At 40.0% G+C, this 18,999-nt stretch overlaps 1 protein-coding gene across 6 annotated transcripts in view; it reads left to right on the top strand.

Moving 5' to 3' along the window:
- The first annotated feature begins 31 nt into the window (after positions 1–31).
- The window catches only part of scaper (S-phase cyclin A-associated protein in the ER), a 71,062-nt gene continuing 52,094 nt past the window's right edge, over positions 32–18,999 (top strand). For 2 of the 6 annotated variants that reach the window (XM_054776534.1, XM_054776533.1), the window contains exons 1-4: positions 32–348; positions 8,845–8,962; positions 11,005–11,081; positions 11,265–11,462. In XM_054776534.1, the coding sequence (XP_054632509.1) occupies positions 181–348; positions 8,845–8,962; positions 11,005–11,081; positions 11,265–11,462 (561 nt within the window). In that variant the 5' untranslated portion in view covers positions 32–180. Of the gene's footprint in view, positions 349–4,491; positions 4,949–8,844; positions 8,963–11,004; positions 11,082–11,264; positions 11,463–18,999 lie in introns of those variants that run through there. The other 4 variants (XR_008570430.1, XR_008570431.1, XM_054776535.1 and 1 more) reach the window with 3 other exon arrangements.

Raw genomic sequence — 18,999 nt, 5'->3', positions numbered from 1 at the left:
ACACCATTGGATCAGACTGTTGTCTGTCCAAAATATCGCAAACTCAACTAACTTCCGGTTTTGTAGAGTATCCTCACTGTAATATGGTTTCCCACGAACTCTGACAACAGGACAACTTTGTCCGCGGACTTTTTTTTAATTAACCTCTCACCGACTGAGCGTTGAAGATATCGTGAATCCATGTCCAAAGACGGTCGCCATGATGGACGGCGGCGCGGTGCGGGGCAACACCGTCTCGTACCGAGAGTCGGACATGGAGGTGACGGGAGGGAGAGGTCTGGCAGTAACAGCTCGGGGTCCTCACATGGAGGAGGAAAAGGCAAAAATGCGTCTATTGGTGTTTTAAAGGTAACCGTTGTCATTGCGAGAGTTTTTTAGTTTTTTTTTTGGCGAAATAGAGCGACCTTAGGTGTCCATGAATTTGAGGTCTTTGGCGCGTGGTTGGTTAACACAGCAGCTAGCTAATAGCCGCGTTTAAACACATTTTGTGTTATCTTAAGTAGGTGTGGTGGTACCACAGTATTTCACACCAGGAAATTGGTTTACGTTACCGGGGTTAGCGTCTACGTGATACTGTTTTGAATATGGAGTACGACTTAGATGCTAACGTTGTTTCCTTAACCAGCATGTAATTTACACACCGTCCATTTAAGGGATGGTATTGTAAAAGTGGCTATAGTCTCTTGTGTTTTAACTCTATAGGATGCTTCCAAGTCACCTAATCCAGACTAATTCAGCAGGGTAAAACCTGCACAATTGAATAAGATTGTATTAATCTCTCTCCCTGTACCAAGACAATGTTGCTTTGTTTTGATCTGAGACGTCTAGCCGTCATCCATTCATTTTTTTATCGGCTTGTCCTCCTCATTCGGGGCAGGGTTGAGCTGGAGCCTATCCTAGCTGACTTTGGGCGAGAGGCGGGGTACACCCTGGACTGGTCGCCAATCAAACATATAGACAACCATTGACACTCACAACTAAGGACAATTTGGCATCTCCAGTGAGCCTAACTGTATGTTTTTTAGGATGAGGGTGGAAGTACCCGGAGAAAACCAATTTATGCAAACTCCACACAAATGTTCAAAGAGAAATTTTAAACCGGTTCGTCAGACTGAGGCTGATTTGCAGCCCTGTTGAGATGTGATATATTACTGAACAGTGGTACGTTAGTTAACGTCCGCCCTGGTTAGCATATTTTTCGGTTAACATCTAAAAATTTTGCAAAAATGTTGCCTTGACTTGCGTTCACCCACTTGTTTAGCGTCCAATATAGTGCCCGGTACGTTTACACCAACATCTTTTGAAGATTAAATTTAGTGATCATGCAATGCATTGTGGGCCGTGGGTGCCATTTTAGAGGTACAGCGTTTGTTTGTATCAGATTTGCTGTGCTAGAGAGAGCTACACGATGTAACAAAATGCATGGACCGCACAAAAGAGAAATGCGATGGACCACACCGCTCCGTCAACGGCTGCTGTGCACACGCATACATGCGTACACATTTCCAGTTCCCGCGTAACAGTCTATCAACCTGGCGGCGCATCGAGGGTGACACTCAGTGTTTCTGCCTGTCTCATTTTACATCCATAACACTCATTTCAACAAGAAAACATAAGCATTCAAACTTACCGTAGCATGTTCGCAGCAGGGAGTCAAACATAGCACACGTATCCTCGCAGGCACACTTGCACGACGTCACTGCCGGCAGCAGTTGTTTTTTTTGTTTTTTGTTTTTTTTTCCATTTTGTATATTAAACGGCAAGGTACATGTTTATTGGTTCGAGAACTATGATATTTAGTTTGACATATTTCTTTTTTACATTTTTGCAAATTGTGGTTGCAGCAGAATAATGTGTTTATTTTGTGTTATTTTGTTAATCGATGGTTTTGTTTTGTTTTTTTCCTCAACAGAACTTGGTAAAAGTGATGTTAAATGTTCAGTTGTCCATTTATTTGTCATTTATATTTTTGCATCATTTTCTGCATGTAAAACTATAATTATTGTCTACAAAGTGTTTTGTGTTAACATTTTTGCGTGCCTGGAACAGATTGGATTCACATTATTTTCTATGCGAAAATCTGCTTTGGTTAGAGTCTGCTTTGGTTTGAGTCGGACCTTCTGGAACAGATTAATGACATTGACCAAGGCACCGCTGTATATACAATATGCATCCATCTTCTATGCCGCTTTGTCCTCACTAGGGTCGCGGTTGTATGCTAGAGCCTATCCCAGTCAATCGCAGGGCATGTGAAGAACGCAGTTAAACTTTATTTGGTTATATGCGATACATGGATCACGATGACGATAACATGTCAATTAGGGATGGGAATGTCTGGCCACCCCACGATTCGATGCGGTTACGATTCAGAGGCTTGCGATGCGATGATAAAACTATTATCGACACATCTTGTTTTGTCATCAATAGCTTGTCAATTTTTTCATGCATAATTTTTTGTATATATACATTTTTACCCATTGTGTACTACTAAAACAAATCATATTTGTAATGATCAACAATTAAAATAAACATGAAACAGATTACTTTACTTCCATTATCTTTTAATCATTTGAAGGTTACATCTACCACCATATTTCCTATTGCACAGAACCAGCAGGAAAAGTAAAGTGGACCATTAGCAGCATGTATAATATTAACAAAACTCAGCATATTCTGAGTAACCAATATAAAAAATCTGCCATTATTCACAAATAAATAATATACTTGTCAATACAAACCAGAATCCCGAGCATAAAATCTCTCAGAAAACGCATTGGCGATGAGTTTCGCCAATCGCAGTCGCCTCCCATGTGTGGCGCCCAATACACTTAGGTGCAGCACCATAAACTCTCTGGGCGGCACTTCTGCTTTTCGTCTTTTTGTCATAATTGTCAGTGTCCACATCAGGGTGCATCTAAGAATCTGTTATTTAGATCAACAATTCTATCTGCCTTAAAGGCTGGACAGGACAGGGAAAAGAAAAAAAATCCATTATTTCCCACACCCCTAATGTCAATATGACAATACAGCGATTATTGATATGCAGTATTACTCTTTACAATATAGCTGAGTGTTTACAGGGGTGAAACAAAAACATATTTTTTTATAGTTCATATTTTGCAGCATAATTTAAACAGAGCACAAACAGCAATAGTGCAAAAACAAACGCCAGTGCATCTTTCAGTTGAACTTCACCGCTCGAGTCCGCCATATTGCGCAGTTTGTTTTTTCTTCTGTGTCTTTGGGCCAAATTTTAGCCACTTGTAAAGCAGTGACTCGGCTCACTAAGGAGGAATGGTGAAAGACATTTACCACGGCTTTATTTCAATAATTTAAAAAAACACATGGTCAGAGTGCATCAATAACCCATCGCAAGGTTAAATATTGTGATAGTTCGCCATATGGATACTTTGTCACAGTCCTTGTATCCATCACCTGCCCCATCTTAAAAAGTAATCTCCAATGGCTTTTACATTAGTGTCATTTTTTCCTAAGCACAAATGCACGATAAAATAATTGTGCACCACGCTGTACACGTTACCATTTGATGACATTCATAATGCTAGCGATTGCTGTACTTCAGTATCTTTTAGTATTGGATGTATAATATATATTCCAACTTTATTCTTGTTATTTAATTACAAAGAGATGTGGTGGAAAATGAATGGGGGAAAATTACATTCTCTTAAAATTTCAAATTTTTCTTGTATTTCATTCATGTAAATGCATACTTTTTTCTCTCTTATTACAACGTTATTCTTAAAATATTTTCTTGGTAATATGAATTTGTTCTCTCAATTCTATGACCATTCTTGTAATGTTTCAAAATTATTTTTGTAAAATTACAGGGGGTTTTTTTTCTCATGCTACAACGTTATTTTTATAATTGGATAGGCTCCAGTTTACCCATGACCGTGGCCCTGAACAAGATAAAATAATGAATCCATGAAAAAGTATTCTTGTAAAATTCCAACTTCATTTCATTTGGTATTACAAGTATGGTCTTATAAAAATAGTTTTTTCTCATATTACTATCCTACTACAATTACAGCTTCATTTTTGTAATTATGACTTTGTGCTAATAAAATTACATTATAAAATGCCAACTTTTCTCTGATAAATAAATATACAACTTTATTTTTATAATTTAGTGAATTTATGCGTGTAGTATTTTTTCCTTTTCAGTATGGCACTAATGTTTCATGCCAAAGGACATTGACAAATGTAGTCAAAAATTAGAATAAACTTTAACATAAATAATTCAAAAGAGAGACTAACTTATACCATCATACAGTATCCTGTTCTCCCTTCACTTGCCTTTTACATTTGGAGCATTTTGCTTGCAGTAAAATCATGCAGGCTTGTTCTTTTTTTGTCCCTCAGCAGCCTATGAATCATCAAATGCAGAGTCCAATCAAATCTAGAGCGTCACTCTTATGCTGCTAATGCAAATGTGTTGTTAAACATACACACACACACTGTACACACTGTCCCTTAGCCTGTAGATACACTCTCATCACTGGCAGTACAGGTTGGGGGGGCTGTATGCATGACTGCGCAGAGTCGTGGCAGAAGGAGAGTGAGAGAAAGCCAGTGTGGGTTCTGATGAGGAGCAGAGAAGGCGCAAATGTAAGAAGCAGTGGAAAGCTGATGGTCAGTAGCAGCCAGTGAGTTTAGGCCTCTGAAGTGCCAGCTAACGCAGCAGAGGGCTCCCTCTCTCGCTCACTTTCTGGTTCCACCTCAGAGGACTTGACCCAATGGGGCAAGCTGCTATGACATGGTGGACCGCACAGTGGGAGTCTATTTTGGTCTCGTTGTCAGATGGCCATGGCCTCTTGTACAAGTGGCGTTGGTGGTGAGGGGGAGCTAGGTGCCTGAAGTGGGCAGCAACAGTATGTCTGGGCTGCAAGAGGACGAGCAACCCGCTTCTACACACTTCTTCTATTCCGTATGTATTTGCTTCTTCTCCTAATGGGCTCACACTGGTCTTCTTGCTTTGCCGGGAGCAAAAGGGAAACCTTACACTTGCTACTCACTCAAGACTGCCTGCTGAATGTGTCTTAATTCCAGTGCATGGCGAAGGAGTTTTGCTCTTCAGTGTGTCCTCAACTGGTTGTTTTCAGCTAATTAAGTGGTCTAAATATGTGGGCAATGTCCGTGTGCAGATCAGGCACCTATGTTGTCACAAGTGTTTGTGCAGTTACGTCTTTATCTTTGATCTTACTCGTGAGAATAAAAGCACAGGCTACTTGACGTGAAGAATTTTGCTTACCAAAAGTAGGTCAGCTGGGTATCTCCCTTGAGGCCATTGAATAGTAGCAGGACCAATGCACTCTGTATGTTGCCTCTGCGTAATGAATTGTGATTAGATGTGAGGAATTACCCTTGAAAGATTGATTTACTCAATGCAATGTTGGCATGTTTGTATGGCATTTGAAATGCACCCTTCTCTCTGATGGCAGGATAAGTTGAGACATAAGTTTGTCTTAATAACATAACTTTTTGTGAGTATTCAGGAAAAGATTAACGTGAACATCTGTGGATTTTTGTGTTTAATACAAACCCATGTCATATAGTCGTGTCCAACTTTACAGTCGGTTTTTAGCTGGCATCAGATCAGGTATTAAATAATGCAGAAGTGGTAGAGTCCATGCTGCTGAGACAAGGAACACGGTGAATGGAAGGCATATCGATGCCAGAATTTAAGTACATCTAGTGCTCTCTGTCTCTTTTTATTACATTGTTTACCACACCCATAATGCAAAGCACATTTCTCATCTGCTTTCCACATTTTGCCAAAGTCGTGTCACAGAGCTTTTGTCTAAGGATGCAGGCATATTCTACTGCCATGTTTTATTACACAGTCCGCTCTTATGGTGCAATACGCAAAATATGTGATGAGTTGCTTGCTTCACTGTATTTGCTCGCTTTGAGCTTTTACAGCCACTGATGCATACTTAAGGTGTAGGTCAGCCATGATGCATGTTGGGCGCAAAGCGAGCTAAAGCCTCTAGCAGTTTTCTTGTCACAGTCTTGCTTCCGCTTAATGCTCTCACACTATGCTGCCCTCATCCCCTCGCCACAGACACAACATACTGCTTTGCAATGATGCACCGTTTTTCTGTGACAGGAAGTGAGACAACTGTGAATAAAGGAGTGGAATAGGGGGGTGTATTCAGTGCTGATGAATAACACACACATCACTACAGTACATCACATTTTAACACAGCACTAAACCAGCAACCATAGCAACAATACCAAGTCTTCAGGTCAAAAGCAAAACTGTCCACTAGCACAGTTTAATGTGATCCATTAACATTGTGAGAAACACAGTATACAAGAATCTCTCAATGTTTTTTTGGAATTTCCTTTTGTAAGCACCAAATTTTGTACACAATCTTTGCACAGTGTTAAATACTTTTGTCTCAGTCGAGCCGTTCATTCGAGATCCATGGCAACCACAACATATTGCTATGAGAGCACTTAATTGTCCATAATTGATCACTGACAAACTGTCCAGTCAACCAAAAACTCACAACAAAAACATTGGAGACAAGGTAACAGGTGGTGCCAAAAATGTAGTGACTAGAGGTTAGCAGAATTTCTCTTTTGACAGCCTGTAGTAGAATATTCAGGTGTAAGTAATAATATAACCTGTTACTGAAGATGTATGTAGAAGATTGTTTGCACATTGATCTCCCTAAATATTTGTCTAGTGCTGTTCTTTTCATTTGTGTTTTAATCTGACGTTGTCACTGCTGCAATTTAATGTCCAATTTATTGAAGACTTTGCTACCATACACCACTACGTTACATCACACTTGTTAGCACTGACTGTACTAAATCAGTGTACAAGGGGTATGGGACTAAAGGTAACCATAGCAACAATTCCCATGCATTTTGTCCTGTGCTTTTGAATAAAGTGATAAATCAAAGGTGTTGCTCCTCTTAATTTTGCCATTTTCCCCACTCAAATTGGCCAAACTGGCTCCAACTAAGACAGAAAATATCAATGCATATTCACTTCACTTGCATGCATGGCCCATAGACAGTGTCTTACATGAATGCATGCATGTGCAAGAATGTGTATCACATTTTGCACTGGGCTCACATAGGGGTATGCAGGACCTTCTGCGTTCTATTATTTGTTAGCTATTTTAAAGTCTCCACACGCTTGCTAAAGATACATGTATGTGGTGACGTCCTTGTAAACCCATACTGGATATTGTTGTCAATGGTTCAACAGAAAGAAAGGTCCTCTTTGCATACATTGTCTTTTTCATAAGACGCTTGTTCCGTCAGCCTCTTACAAGCTCAGGATTATAGTCTTAAGGGTGCAGTGTGTTGGAACTAGCAAGTATTGGAGGAAGAAAAATTCCTGGGAGTTGTATGAGGTTTTGGTTATTGGACAAATATATTGTTGGTTGGTATCTTTGTCTTCATAGTATTTGCCAAGAAGAACTTCCAACTTACTGTACTTGGGTCTAAAATACTGTAGTGTAAATATCTATTGCTCATTGGAGGCTCATTTGTGAGATATGGTACAAGGTTTCCTGTATGAAGTGAAATATCATATGCAGTCGTCCCTCGAAACTTCGCAATTTGAACATCGCTTCCTCACTTGATCGTGGTTTTTCAAAAATTAATTAATGATTAAATGATCACTGGTTTGTGGTTGACTATTAGTCAAAAAATATTTAAAGACATGTCATATGTAGGGCCGCACGGTGGCCTAATGCTTGGCATGTTGACCACACAGGAGATCTGGAAGATATGGGTTCGAATCTCCGTTGGGCATCTCTGTGTGGAGTTTGCATGTTGTCCCCGTGCGTGGGTTTTCTCTGGGTACTCCGGTTTCCTCCCACATTCCAAAAACATGCATGTTAGGTTAATTGCCGACATTAAGTTGTCCATAGGTATGAATGTGAGCGTGAATGGTTGTTTGTCTATATGTGCCCTGTAATTGGCTGGCGACCGGTCCAGGGTGTACCCCGAAGTCAGCTAGGATAGACTAGCATACCCCCACAACCCTAGTGAGGATAAGCGGCATTAAAGATGGATTGAAGTCATGTGTAGCTCACCAGGCGTTAGTAATGTTACATTGTTGAGACGATACCTTACATGCATGGAGTTAGCCTGTTAGCATGTCCAACATGACATAGTGAAAACAAGTTTTCCTCCCATTCCGTGTGGAAGTGTTAAGTTTTTGGCTTCTTACGTTGTCCTTCCCCACTCAATTTGGAACCCTTTAAGTTTAGAATAAATAAAACGTAGGCTAACTAGTTAACTAACTCGGCCGTCTCTTGTGTCACTGCAGTGATCCCGTAGCCTGCGCATAAATGGAGTGTCAAGGTAACTAAGAGTGTTATTTCATGTTTAGACAGCTCTAACAATGGGGGGAAAAACATATTTTGAAAGTCACACCATAGAAAACCTGTTAATAACTATGAAAATATTGCATTTATTAATAATGACTCCTACTTTGCGGAAATTCACTTATCGTGGTTGGGTCGAGATTGAAATGTTATGTCAACATGTAAATTGGCCGTGACGCATGCGGATGTAATTTTTATGGATTTCATGCTTCAAATATATTTCTTAAAGCTTTAGAAAACTCACATCAGCAAAGGCTTCTGCACTGATCGATCATCAAAAGCGCCCAAGAGCATTACAGATTGCCACACACACACAAAGAGAGCGGAAGTGACACTTTTAAAATCACATAAACATGGAGAATTGTTAATGAGCAGCACCAAATTGATCTCTGGTGGTCAAAATTAATTAGTGGAAGGCCAATAAATGACTGTCTGGGAAACACTGATGTATGTATCAATTCCCATACAGGCATCTTTCCAGCGCTCCAACAGTCAAGACAAAGTACGGAAGATTGTCGCCGAAGAGGGCCGCGCAGCTCGGAACCTGATTGCATGGAGCGTCCCTCTGGAGAGTAAGGAGGAGGAAGGTCAGTGCATCACTAGCATGTTTTTGCATTAAGAAGCTGGCTTAACGATTCCTTTTTAAATAGGTAGATTTTTTTTTCTTATTGACAATATGTTACGTTTCTTATATTCAGACTTGTGCCTGAATATAAGAAAATCAACATATAATGAACATTTCTGTATTATGTGTGATGACTTGTTCATACAAGGAGCTACTCATACCAGCTCTCACTCACAGCCTCCCACACAACAGTTTGTCTTTTTTTTCTGTTTTGGCCTATTCATTGTATCCATCAGAGATACAATGATGTCTTTTTTCTGTTTTTGGCCCATTTATTGTAGAGAGAAAAACAGCTAGCATGTGGGAGCTAACCATGCATGTAACGGGACACATCTATTTCGACTATACAGTAAAGCCCTAAAGTAAAACCTATGCCAACAATGTTCTATTTACATAAATGATCTGTATATAAACCTAGCTACAGTGACATTGCCATTGTAGCAGCATATGAATAACTACAAATAGACATCCAAATTATCTGTAAAGTATTAAACCACATTCCATGTTTTGTTAGTACACGGCTAAATGGACTGTGTATATATCTGTTATGTCAAGCACAATGTGCTCCATGTGTCAGAATGAATATCATGGTGACTTACTCAATGGACAGGTGTCGATCTGGTACAGCTGGTCTGCGGCTTTTTTTCCAGTTGATTTTGGGTAGGTGGAAAAAAGTTTCTATTATTGCAGGGTTTATTAGCGCTAACAATTCTTTGTTCGTTGTGATGCAATCTCTCGGAGAAATGTCCTCCTGGCCATATACACAAAGCCTTTCCATCCATGGTAAAACTGTATACCACTTAGTGCAGCAGAAACACTCAATTTCTGTCAACATGTCTTGGCAAGCTCTACATTTACACCTACAAGTCATGCCGGTCCACACTCTGTGGTTTATAGTTGAAATACGTAGGTGTGCCCCATTACATGCATTGTTACCTCTCTCATGCTAACTGTTTTTCTCTTTAGAATGCATAGAAAAGGGAAAGGCGTGTGCTCATGTTTCACACAAAGGATTGTGGATGATGTGCAAAAAAAAAAGTGCTGTTTTCCTTTAAGCCCCGGTCAAACTTATTCAGAATCTGCACGAATCAAGAAGAACCAGCCATAATGAAAAATTGGGGAGGGAATTTGAAATTCTTACTATTTCGTAAGAATGCTGTTCGAATGCTTACATTACGTTGAGTGGGTCACCTGTGGATTTCGATATGAGGTCCTGAAGCCCCTCGTTTTCAACTATGTTGATGGGTCTGCAGTCTCTGGCAACCCATTCAGAAACTGCATTATTTTACCTAGTTGATGTCTTTTTGTGGATAAGTCAGAGACTGGTACACTCCGCCAATGTAGCTTGACAACCACGGCTTGATCCCACATTGTTAGCATCCTTGCTAATGTTAGCAAAGATATACTTTGCCCGAAGGTGGTACTTCAGACTTCTTGTGTTTCGATGAAAGGACAGTCCATCACACAACTTTGGTTTTGTCCAGACTTCCATTAGGTAGCTTTTTAAATTGAAATTTCCCGTGAAGCAGACCTGGGTCTTTCTCCTCATTAAGCGCTGCTGGCTGCATTTGCCCCGCCTTTCACCTTTCAACTCGAGGAGCGTAAACATCTGTGCAGGAGGACAACGGGGTGACGTTGTGGTCAAGCTTAGTGATATGATTAAAGTACGTTATTATTTTTTTAATGCCTTAAGATTCTCAGATGACTCACGGGCGTTAACGCGCTACTTTTGACAGCCCCAGTACACATCTCTGTCCTGGCTGTTTAGTACAATATGGCTAAAGCAACAACAAAAATAAAATGAAAAAAATAAATACAAGAAGAAATGAACACAGTAAAGTGAGCTACGGTCATAGTTTTTATGTGGAGACTCACCTCCCAAACAAACGTTCTGCGCGTTCGTCTCCGTGTCCATTGGTATGATACATTATGGTTGTTTATGACCACGCCTTTTCTCATATACTTACTCATTGTATACACATCTTTTCCTGCCTGTCCTCACAGCCAAGTCTAAAAGTCACTCAAGTGGCAGCTCCAGAGCTCAGAGGATTCATTCTGGCCAGCAAAGGAATAAGAAGCAGGTCAGTGTTTGAGCTGTTTCCACCAGAGGGCACTCTTTACTGTGCAGTGTCTGGACAGTCATTTACTTTACTAAAAACAGTCCAAATTCAGTTCTTAAACATTTCACATGATGCCAATTAGGTTTTCTTGTGCCTCTGTACATTTTGACTCATGCATTTTTGTTACTTGCTTGGTTCCTGCAGAATGCTGGTGTGGAGAGTAAAAGCACAACCGGTGCCTTTTTGGACAAGCCAGCCGAGAAGAGCCCCACTAAAGCCCGGCAGCCTCGCAAAGTGGATCTGCGAGCACGCTACTGGGCCTTCTTGTTTGACAACCTGCGGCGTGCAGTGGATGAGATTTATGTCACATGCGAGTCTGATCAAAGTGTCGTAGAATGCAAGGTCAGTCCATTTACGGTTACAGTTAGAAAATAGCTAATTGTAGGCATACAAAACCTTCTATGTGGCCCTGTGAGCTCATGATCAGCCAGCCAGGTATTTGTTGTGGCGGGTGAGCATGTGTATGTTATGAACACTAGAGGGAGACATGGACATCTGATAGCATGCTACATTCCTCTTGATTTCTGTCTTTTGTCAGCTGGCCCTGGCTGCTGAGAGAATTATCACAGGGCTTTCTCTCGGCAGCCTGCTCTGAATATTGATGACACAGTAAACAACATTATTTATGTTTTGTGTTGGGCATCTCTTGTATTTCTGGCATTTTCCTGAAAATGGTGCTTTCGCTTCATTTAACATGACTGTCGTATTCTGTTAGTGTTTAATATTGCTGTATCATTAATGTGGGTTTTGTTGTAGTGATACTCTTTGAATGATTGATTAGCACTTCTGCTCCAGAGTAGGCTGGAACTTCTGTGTCTCATTTATTTCTTTGCCACACTGCATTACGCCGAGCATGGCTCGGGTGATGGTCTGCGGTCAGTGTGTAGCCATGATCCATGTGGTGTGATTATCTTGTTGTCAGACATCTGGCTGCTTTTACCCCCCTTCATCTCACTCCACACTAATGCTATCTAATGGCAAAGGAGCTGGGTGCTGCTCATAATCCCCATCCCACCCAGTTAGTGCGCAGTGGACATTGATAGATGATGGAGTCATCCGGAATGAGAGGTAGAGTGCTGTGATAGCCTCCAGCTACAATTCCCCAGTGGAGCTGTGGGCTATCTGCATTTATGCTTTCACACAAAACGATCGCTGGATTCCATCTAAAGGAATACTGCCATAAAGCAGCCTTCATCTTGGATAGTGAAGGTGATTTTAATGTTGCTGATAGTTAATGAATATTGCATATTGGTATAGTCATACATACATACTGTACTGTATTATACATGGTATTTAAATGTTATCTTTAGAGATTCTTACATATAATCAGCAGGGGTGTCGCAAGATACTGTGGGGGAAAAAAACTGCCTCGTTGACACCGGGCCTGGGACGATAAAAAATAAATTAATTAATCACACAATAAATTAAAATGAACTGTATACTTTTACTGGCCCCAATATGTTTCCATGTGCATTGTGTCTGTTTTTTTTGTCTCCCGCCTCCAAACAGGCAGGAAGAAGGTTCACTTTGTATGTTGATTTCAGCACCGTGGTGCATTTGTTCCATAGAACAGCAGCATGAACGTAGTGAGCCCTTTTGTCAGGCGGGACCGGTAACATACCAACAGAGTGTAGAAGACTGTAGCCTCATTAGGTAACGCAATACAAGGTAACGTAGTAGAAATTAAATGAGTAGATTGCAATATATCGGCATATACAGTACAGGCCAAATGTTTGGGCACACACAACACAACTGATGGTCCCAACCCCATTAATAAGGCAAGGCATTCCGCTAAGTAACCCTGACAAGGCACACCTCATGAAGCTCACTGAGAGAACACCAAGGGGTTTGCAGCGCTATCAAAAAAGCAAAGGGTGGCTACTTTGAGGAATCTAAAATATAAGACATACAGTATTTAGAGTTATTTCCCCCTTTTTTGTTAAGCTGATAATTCCACGTGTTCATTCAGTTTTCAGAATCTACAATGTAAATAGTCATGAAAATGAAGAAAACGCATTGAAAACCCAATCTCGTGTATCGTCTCGTCTTGTGAACTGGCATTAGGCATTTTTTGTTGTAGTGCCAATGCTCTCACCAGTGGCCTGATTTGCATACGCACAAAATGGGGCGGAAAAGTTGCATACGCCGTTTTACACGCCAAGTATGGTACTTATTTAAAAAAAAAAAATGCCGCTTATCCTAATTAGGATCACGGGGGTATGCTTCCCGATCCCCTGACTATGTGGCCTGTGTGACTGTGTGCTAACCACTCAGCCACCGTGTGGCCTTGAGGTTAAATCATATGTTAGAAATAAACATGCAATGGAAGCCAGTAATGAGTTTTGCGTCATTGCATCACACCGTTATTGACTTAAAACATTTGTGGAAAGTGTTGTTATTTGACATGACATTGATGGATGTCATTTATCATGAACAACATTACGCACGACCGTGTAGCATCCCGGCTAAAAGATACATGAGAAATGCAGCGCTTGAATACTTCATAATTTTATTTTATGATGAAAATAATATTATATGTTTGATTACTATTAATTATAACAAACAACAAGTTGTCAATGAAATAATTCTAGGGATTAAGTTTACAAGACACAAAGCTAATATGTTGTTAGTGCTCCATTTCTCACTATTTTTTTTGGCACAATTTATAAAAAAAAAAAAAAACAAGACAGTTTTTGTTGCATATGTCTAGTATGTCATCAGTAGCAACATTTATTTACCAAGCATGGCCTTTATTTGTGTGGATAGTGTCAGGGCCGTGTGCGTAAACTTCCTCTTTCCTTTTCCACAAATGGTGGGCTTTTCTTTTGTTGTGCTTTGAGATAACGCAATATTAGTTCCTCATAAAATAATTATAATATACCTAATATTTTGATGGTGTTAATGTCATTAAGTTAATTTGTTTTTTAAACTATGTAAACATTTTAAAACTATCCGTCTGCAATTACAGCAATTCATTTTCGACATAAACCGTTTTGAGTCATTGAGTACTTTAAGTGAAACAGATTTTGCTAAGCTTATGTTAATCTAAAATGTGGTATCAATGAGGAAAATTGTAGAAACGTGCTCACAAAAAATGGGAACGTGTGCCTTGACAACCGACCACTTTTATTTAAAAAATTTTTTTTTTCCAGTTCTACCACGGTGCACCCCGTTTCACTGACGCTCGCTCATCTTCCTCTTGTTTGTAAATGCCACTGCTGTGTCCTCCAGATATTATGTTTTTACGGGCCTCCACCACTCCAACTAAGATTTCCACCTCAGTTTTTATGAAGTTCTGCTTCTTCGTCTTCTCAGCAGCTGTGATTCAGAAAAACCGAGCGAAATGCAATCAAGGGTCATTAAATATGGACGCCGCATTCATGAGCCACTTTGCCTTGACTATTTATGGCGAATTGAAAGTGTGGAGAGGGCGTGACTTGGGGTGGAGTTGCATAAGCACATTTGGCCAGCAGGTGAAGCACAAATTGTGTGAATGTGTGTGTATGCCACTTTTTTTTTTTACATCTGACTATATTTGTCCGTACTCACATTTTGGGTTTCTGACGTACACAGACTTTTAGTCGGATTTCCACGCACAGTTTTATAAGTGAGGGCCCAGGTATTTCTAAGGTACACCAGTTCAAACTACTGAGATCTAGCAAAAGATCCTTAACAGACTTCAATATACAGTTATGACTAGGAATGAGCGAGTACTATCTGCATCTGTTCACCCATCTAAATTATCTGTATCCGTATCTGTACTTGGAGTGGGTGGTGTATAACCGGAAGTGGGTGTGGTTTCACCGGAAGTGGGTGGGTATTAAATCGGTATATTATATTACTTTAAGCGTGAAATTGACATGGATTGATCAGAAGTTGCTGTATTTATTGTTTGTTATTCAGTTATATGTGTACTGTGTATGTGTGTAAGTGATGTGTAAGACTTCATATTTAATTATTTTTTAATGATCTGTGTGAATCTGGTGATTCATGCAAACATCCAGTGATGGTAAACAGGGAAATAATCTGTCAGCCTTAGCCTTGTTCACTGTAATATTCTCAATAGCACCGCAACGAGCAAAGTTTTCCAATTGACTTTATATCATCAGCCAAAGCAAGCAGATGAGGAAAAAAAATAAAAAAACGGCAGTGACCAATGCAACACGAGCTGTTTACACTCTGTCTTGACAAATGCACCGCACGTAACAAAAGAAGTTTACCAAGTAACTTTAGATACTACCTGAGCTGGGGAAAACCTAAAAAAACCCCCAAAAAAAACAACCTGTCTTGAGAAGAGGCAGTGACCAACGCGACACGAGCGGTTTTCAACTCTGTCTTGTCAAATGCACCGCATACGTAAAAAATATCATAAAATATCATATAAACCGAAATACAAAGAAATAGAGATTGTGAGCTGGGGTCGAGCCAAACTAGCAGAGAGTCACTGTCTGTATTGTCTGTGTGTGAAAGAGTGGCAGGCATGGCTCCTCTCTTTGGCTGTAGCGATTCTATCTAGGTAGATGCGGTTGCTGTGTGTGACTGGCGAATCACAGAGCGTGAAGAGTGAATACATAAGTATTTAGCCAATGAGGATTTTGCTTCACCACGCTGACAGATAATGATGAGCTGTACACGTTTCATGCTCGTACTCGCCAAAAATACATTATCCGTAACGGATACTCGAGCATTGAGTATCCGGCTCATACCTAGTTATGACCTTAAATGTGATTTTTATCTTTGTTTTTTTCTCCTAATATTACACCTTTTTCTCACAATATTGTGGCTTATAATATGTTACCAAAATGTATGCGCACCAGAGCAAGCACGCCTCCCTATTATGACGGCACAGTGGAGCATCCCCACACAGTCACACAGAGTCTGACGCTCTTTTATAACTTCATTCTGACCTGAACACATCAACAGCAGTACAATTCCAACACTGTATGTATCTCCAACTCACACACCTCTCTCATCCCTTCATCCTGGGAATGACACTTCCTCATTCTCATTACAAGAACACAAGATGCATTCAGGGACACTCTGGACTTCACAAAAACTTTTTAAAAACTCAAATTATGTGATGTCTTTGAACGCAGCTCCGCATTGCTCATAATAACACAGTTTAAAGTGTGATTGAATTGTTCTGCTACTATTTAAGAGACAAGTGTTAGATAGGGGTGCAACAATACGTGTATCTGTATTGAACCGTTCAATACACCTGCATACCACACTGTAACCCCTGTATCGAACAATACAGTTTTATATTTATTTTATCAACTTCTGACGGCGCTTTGTGCTAAAAGCTCAGTGTATCTGCGATCGACTACTCTGACTTGCATTGTCAAGCACAGAGTCACTGAGCTCCCACATTCACACCAAGCTGCTGAGAGAAGTTACATGCAGGCTAGCTCATTGAAACATGGCTAATGCCTTTCCTGATGTTGAAGATCCTCCACCATCCTTCAGATCTGGTGTTTGGGACCACTTTGGATCAAGTATGGCGCTGATGGAAAACGCATCGTGGACAAAACAGCAACAGTATGCCACAAAATGCTAAACTCTTGTCAGCGGAAACCGCCTCCATCACTGTTTGGTACGGTAACTGTACAACACGTGATAGGAAGGCACTCCAGCGGGTGATCAAGACCTCACAGAACATTGTTGGGGCAGCCCTCCCCTCACTGGAAGACATTTATAAATCTCGCGTCCTACGAAGAACACACAACCTCATCAAGGACAGCACACATCCACAACACTCCTTATTCACACTCCTACCGTCAGGCAGACGCTACAGGAGTTTGAAGTCCAGGACCACAAGACTGGCGAACAGTTTTTACCCACAGGCCATCAGGCTTCTCAACAAAGCACTCACACACGCCGCACGCAACACACGCACACACTCATAACACTTATTTATGTATTCATTCATTGGTATTCATGTCTCTTCTGTTGTTGTTGCTTAACTTATTGGTATTAAAGTTTCTTATGTTCTTATTCATTTTCTTGTGTTTTCTTTCTTTTTTGGGAGAATGAACAGAACAAGAATTTCATTGCATAGCAGAACTACCTGTTTTACTGTGCATATGACAATAAAAAACTCCTGAATCTTGAGTGGCAATGCATTTACGCCAACATCACCCCGATGTGAAAACAACTGGAACCAGACAAAAACAAGGAGCACACATGCTACAAACTTTACCCGGGTCATTTAGACAGCCATTAGTACAGTACATGATTCAAAGAGGGCAAAGGGGATAGACTGGGCAATAGCTACTTTTATTGATGTCGACCTGTTTTTGTTTAATATGCTGCTGAGAATGTAAACCAGAAGATGGGTATGGTATAATTTTAATTTTTTTTTTAAGGATTTATTTTTTTGTAATATTTACTCAGCTGCTAAGAATGCACCAAATTGATCTTCATTAGATAAATTTATTTTTATATTCTTATTATTACATGATGCTTTTTTTGGTCTTATATGAAAAATGCTGGCAATTTTTGTAAAATTCAAATTAAAAAAGGCAAGGTAATTTATTTTTTGTATCAAAAAAGCATCAAACCGCAACACAAACATATTGAACCGAACCGTGAATTTTGTGTATCGTTGCACCCCAAGTGTTGGACAAATAGATTTTTCGACTTGTGTGGTATCTTTTAGCTTGATTGACATATTCAGTTCATTTGGAGCTGTTAATACATACAAATATATACAATCCTATCCTGTCATTTATCTTTCTGTTAATTAAAGTAAAAATGGGCATATTTTAGACATAGTTGGTAATGGTGATTAATCATGATCTTGATGATCTTAAAATTTTGATGAGGAGCCTATCAGAAAAAAGGCAAAAATGTCATCACTGTTTTCCAAAGTAAAAGCTGGTGTGTGTGTGTGAATATCTTGTTTTGCCTAAAACACAAAGATAATAGGTTTGCTTTCATGGATGACCCAAGGAAATAAAACATTTTATACATTTGAGAGACTTAAATCAGAATATTTCAATTTGTAAATAAAAAAGATTAATCGAATACAAAAATAGTTAAGGCAATTAATAGTTAAAGCAATTAATTGTATCATTGATTAATCATTGATTAACTGTTGCAGCTGTAATGATACGCATCTATTTAGACATTTTAAATCTCAAATCCATAGGAACCCTGGCAAACATTTTGATTTGATTGTTAAGGTATACCTAACCCATGCTTGTGTAAAGATGAGATATGATGTAGGCAAATTTCATACAGTGACAAGTAAAACAAAAAAACAAAGTAACAAATGAAAATAATTTATTTGTTTTTTGTGCATGGATGGGCTGCTGGATTTTACTGACCTGCCTAATGGCAAGGCCTTCTGAAGGTTAAACATGTTGTCATTCGTCATGAACTGTTATGTGAGAGTTGTATTTAGGTAAGTGCGCCTGTTAACATGCTAAAAGCCACTTTATGATGCCGCCACACGCTGTGGAGTTTGTCTGTCTTGAGGTTCCAGCTCGGCCTTCATTACCAAATGAACATCGGGACATAGAGGTGGTCTTTGTTAACCAGTTCCAATCAGCAGAGCTGGTGCTGGACACATCTTTCACTGGCCTGACTTGTCTATTAACTAAAAAGCACTGGGAAGCTTTACTCTCAATTACCACTCCCTTCACGATCCCCATCAATCAGTAGTCTGCTTTCATTAGAGCTCTGGGAGAGTGGATTGTGGACATGGTGAAGGGTGCTGGGGGGGGGGGGGGGGGGGGGGGGGGGCGCTCGACATGGGCCAACACCTCTGGAACAACCAAAAGACCAAGTGCCAATGAATAATTAACATTTTCTGTTCTTCCTCAAAGTTTTGTCTGTCCAGATGAACTTGTGTGTGGGCTTTCCAGCAAGATTAGAG

Source organism: Dunckerocampus dactyliophorus, chromosome 5 (assembly GCF_027744805.1).
Source record: "Dunckerocampus dactyliophorus isolate RoL2022-P2 chromosome 5, RoL_Ddac_1.1, whole genome shotgun sequence".
In the NCBI taxonomy this organism is placed as follows: domain Eukaryota; kingdom Metazoa; phylum Chordata; class Actinopteri; order Syngnathiformes; family Syngnathidae; genus Dunckerocampus; species Dunckerocampus dactyliophorus.
This window is presented reverse-complemented; position numbering and strand designations above follow the sequence as displayed.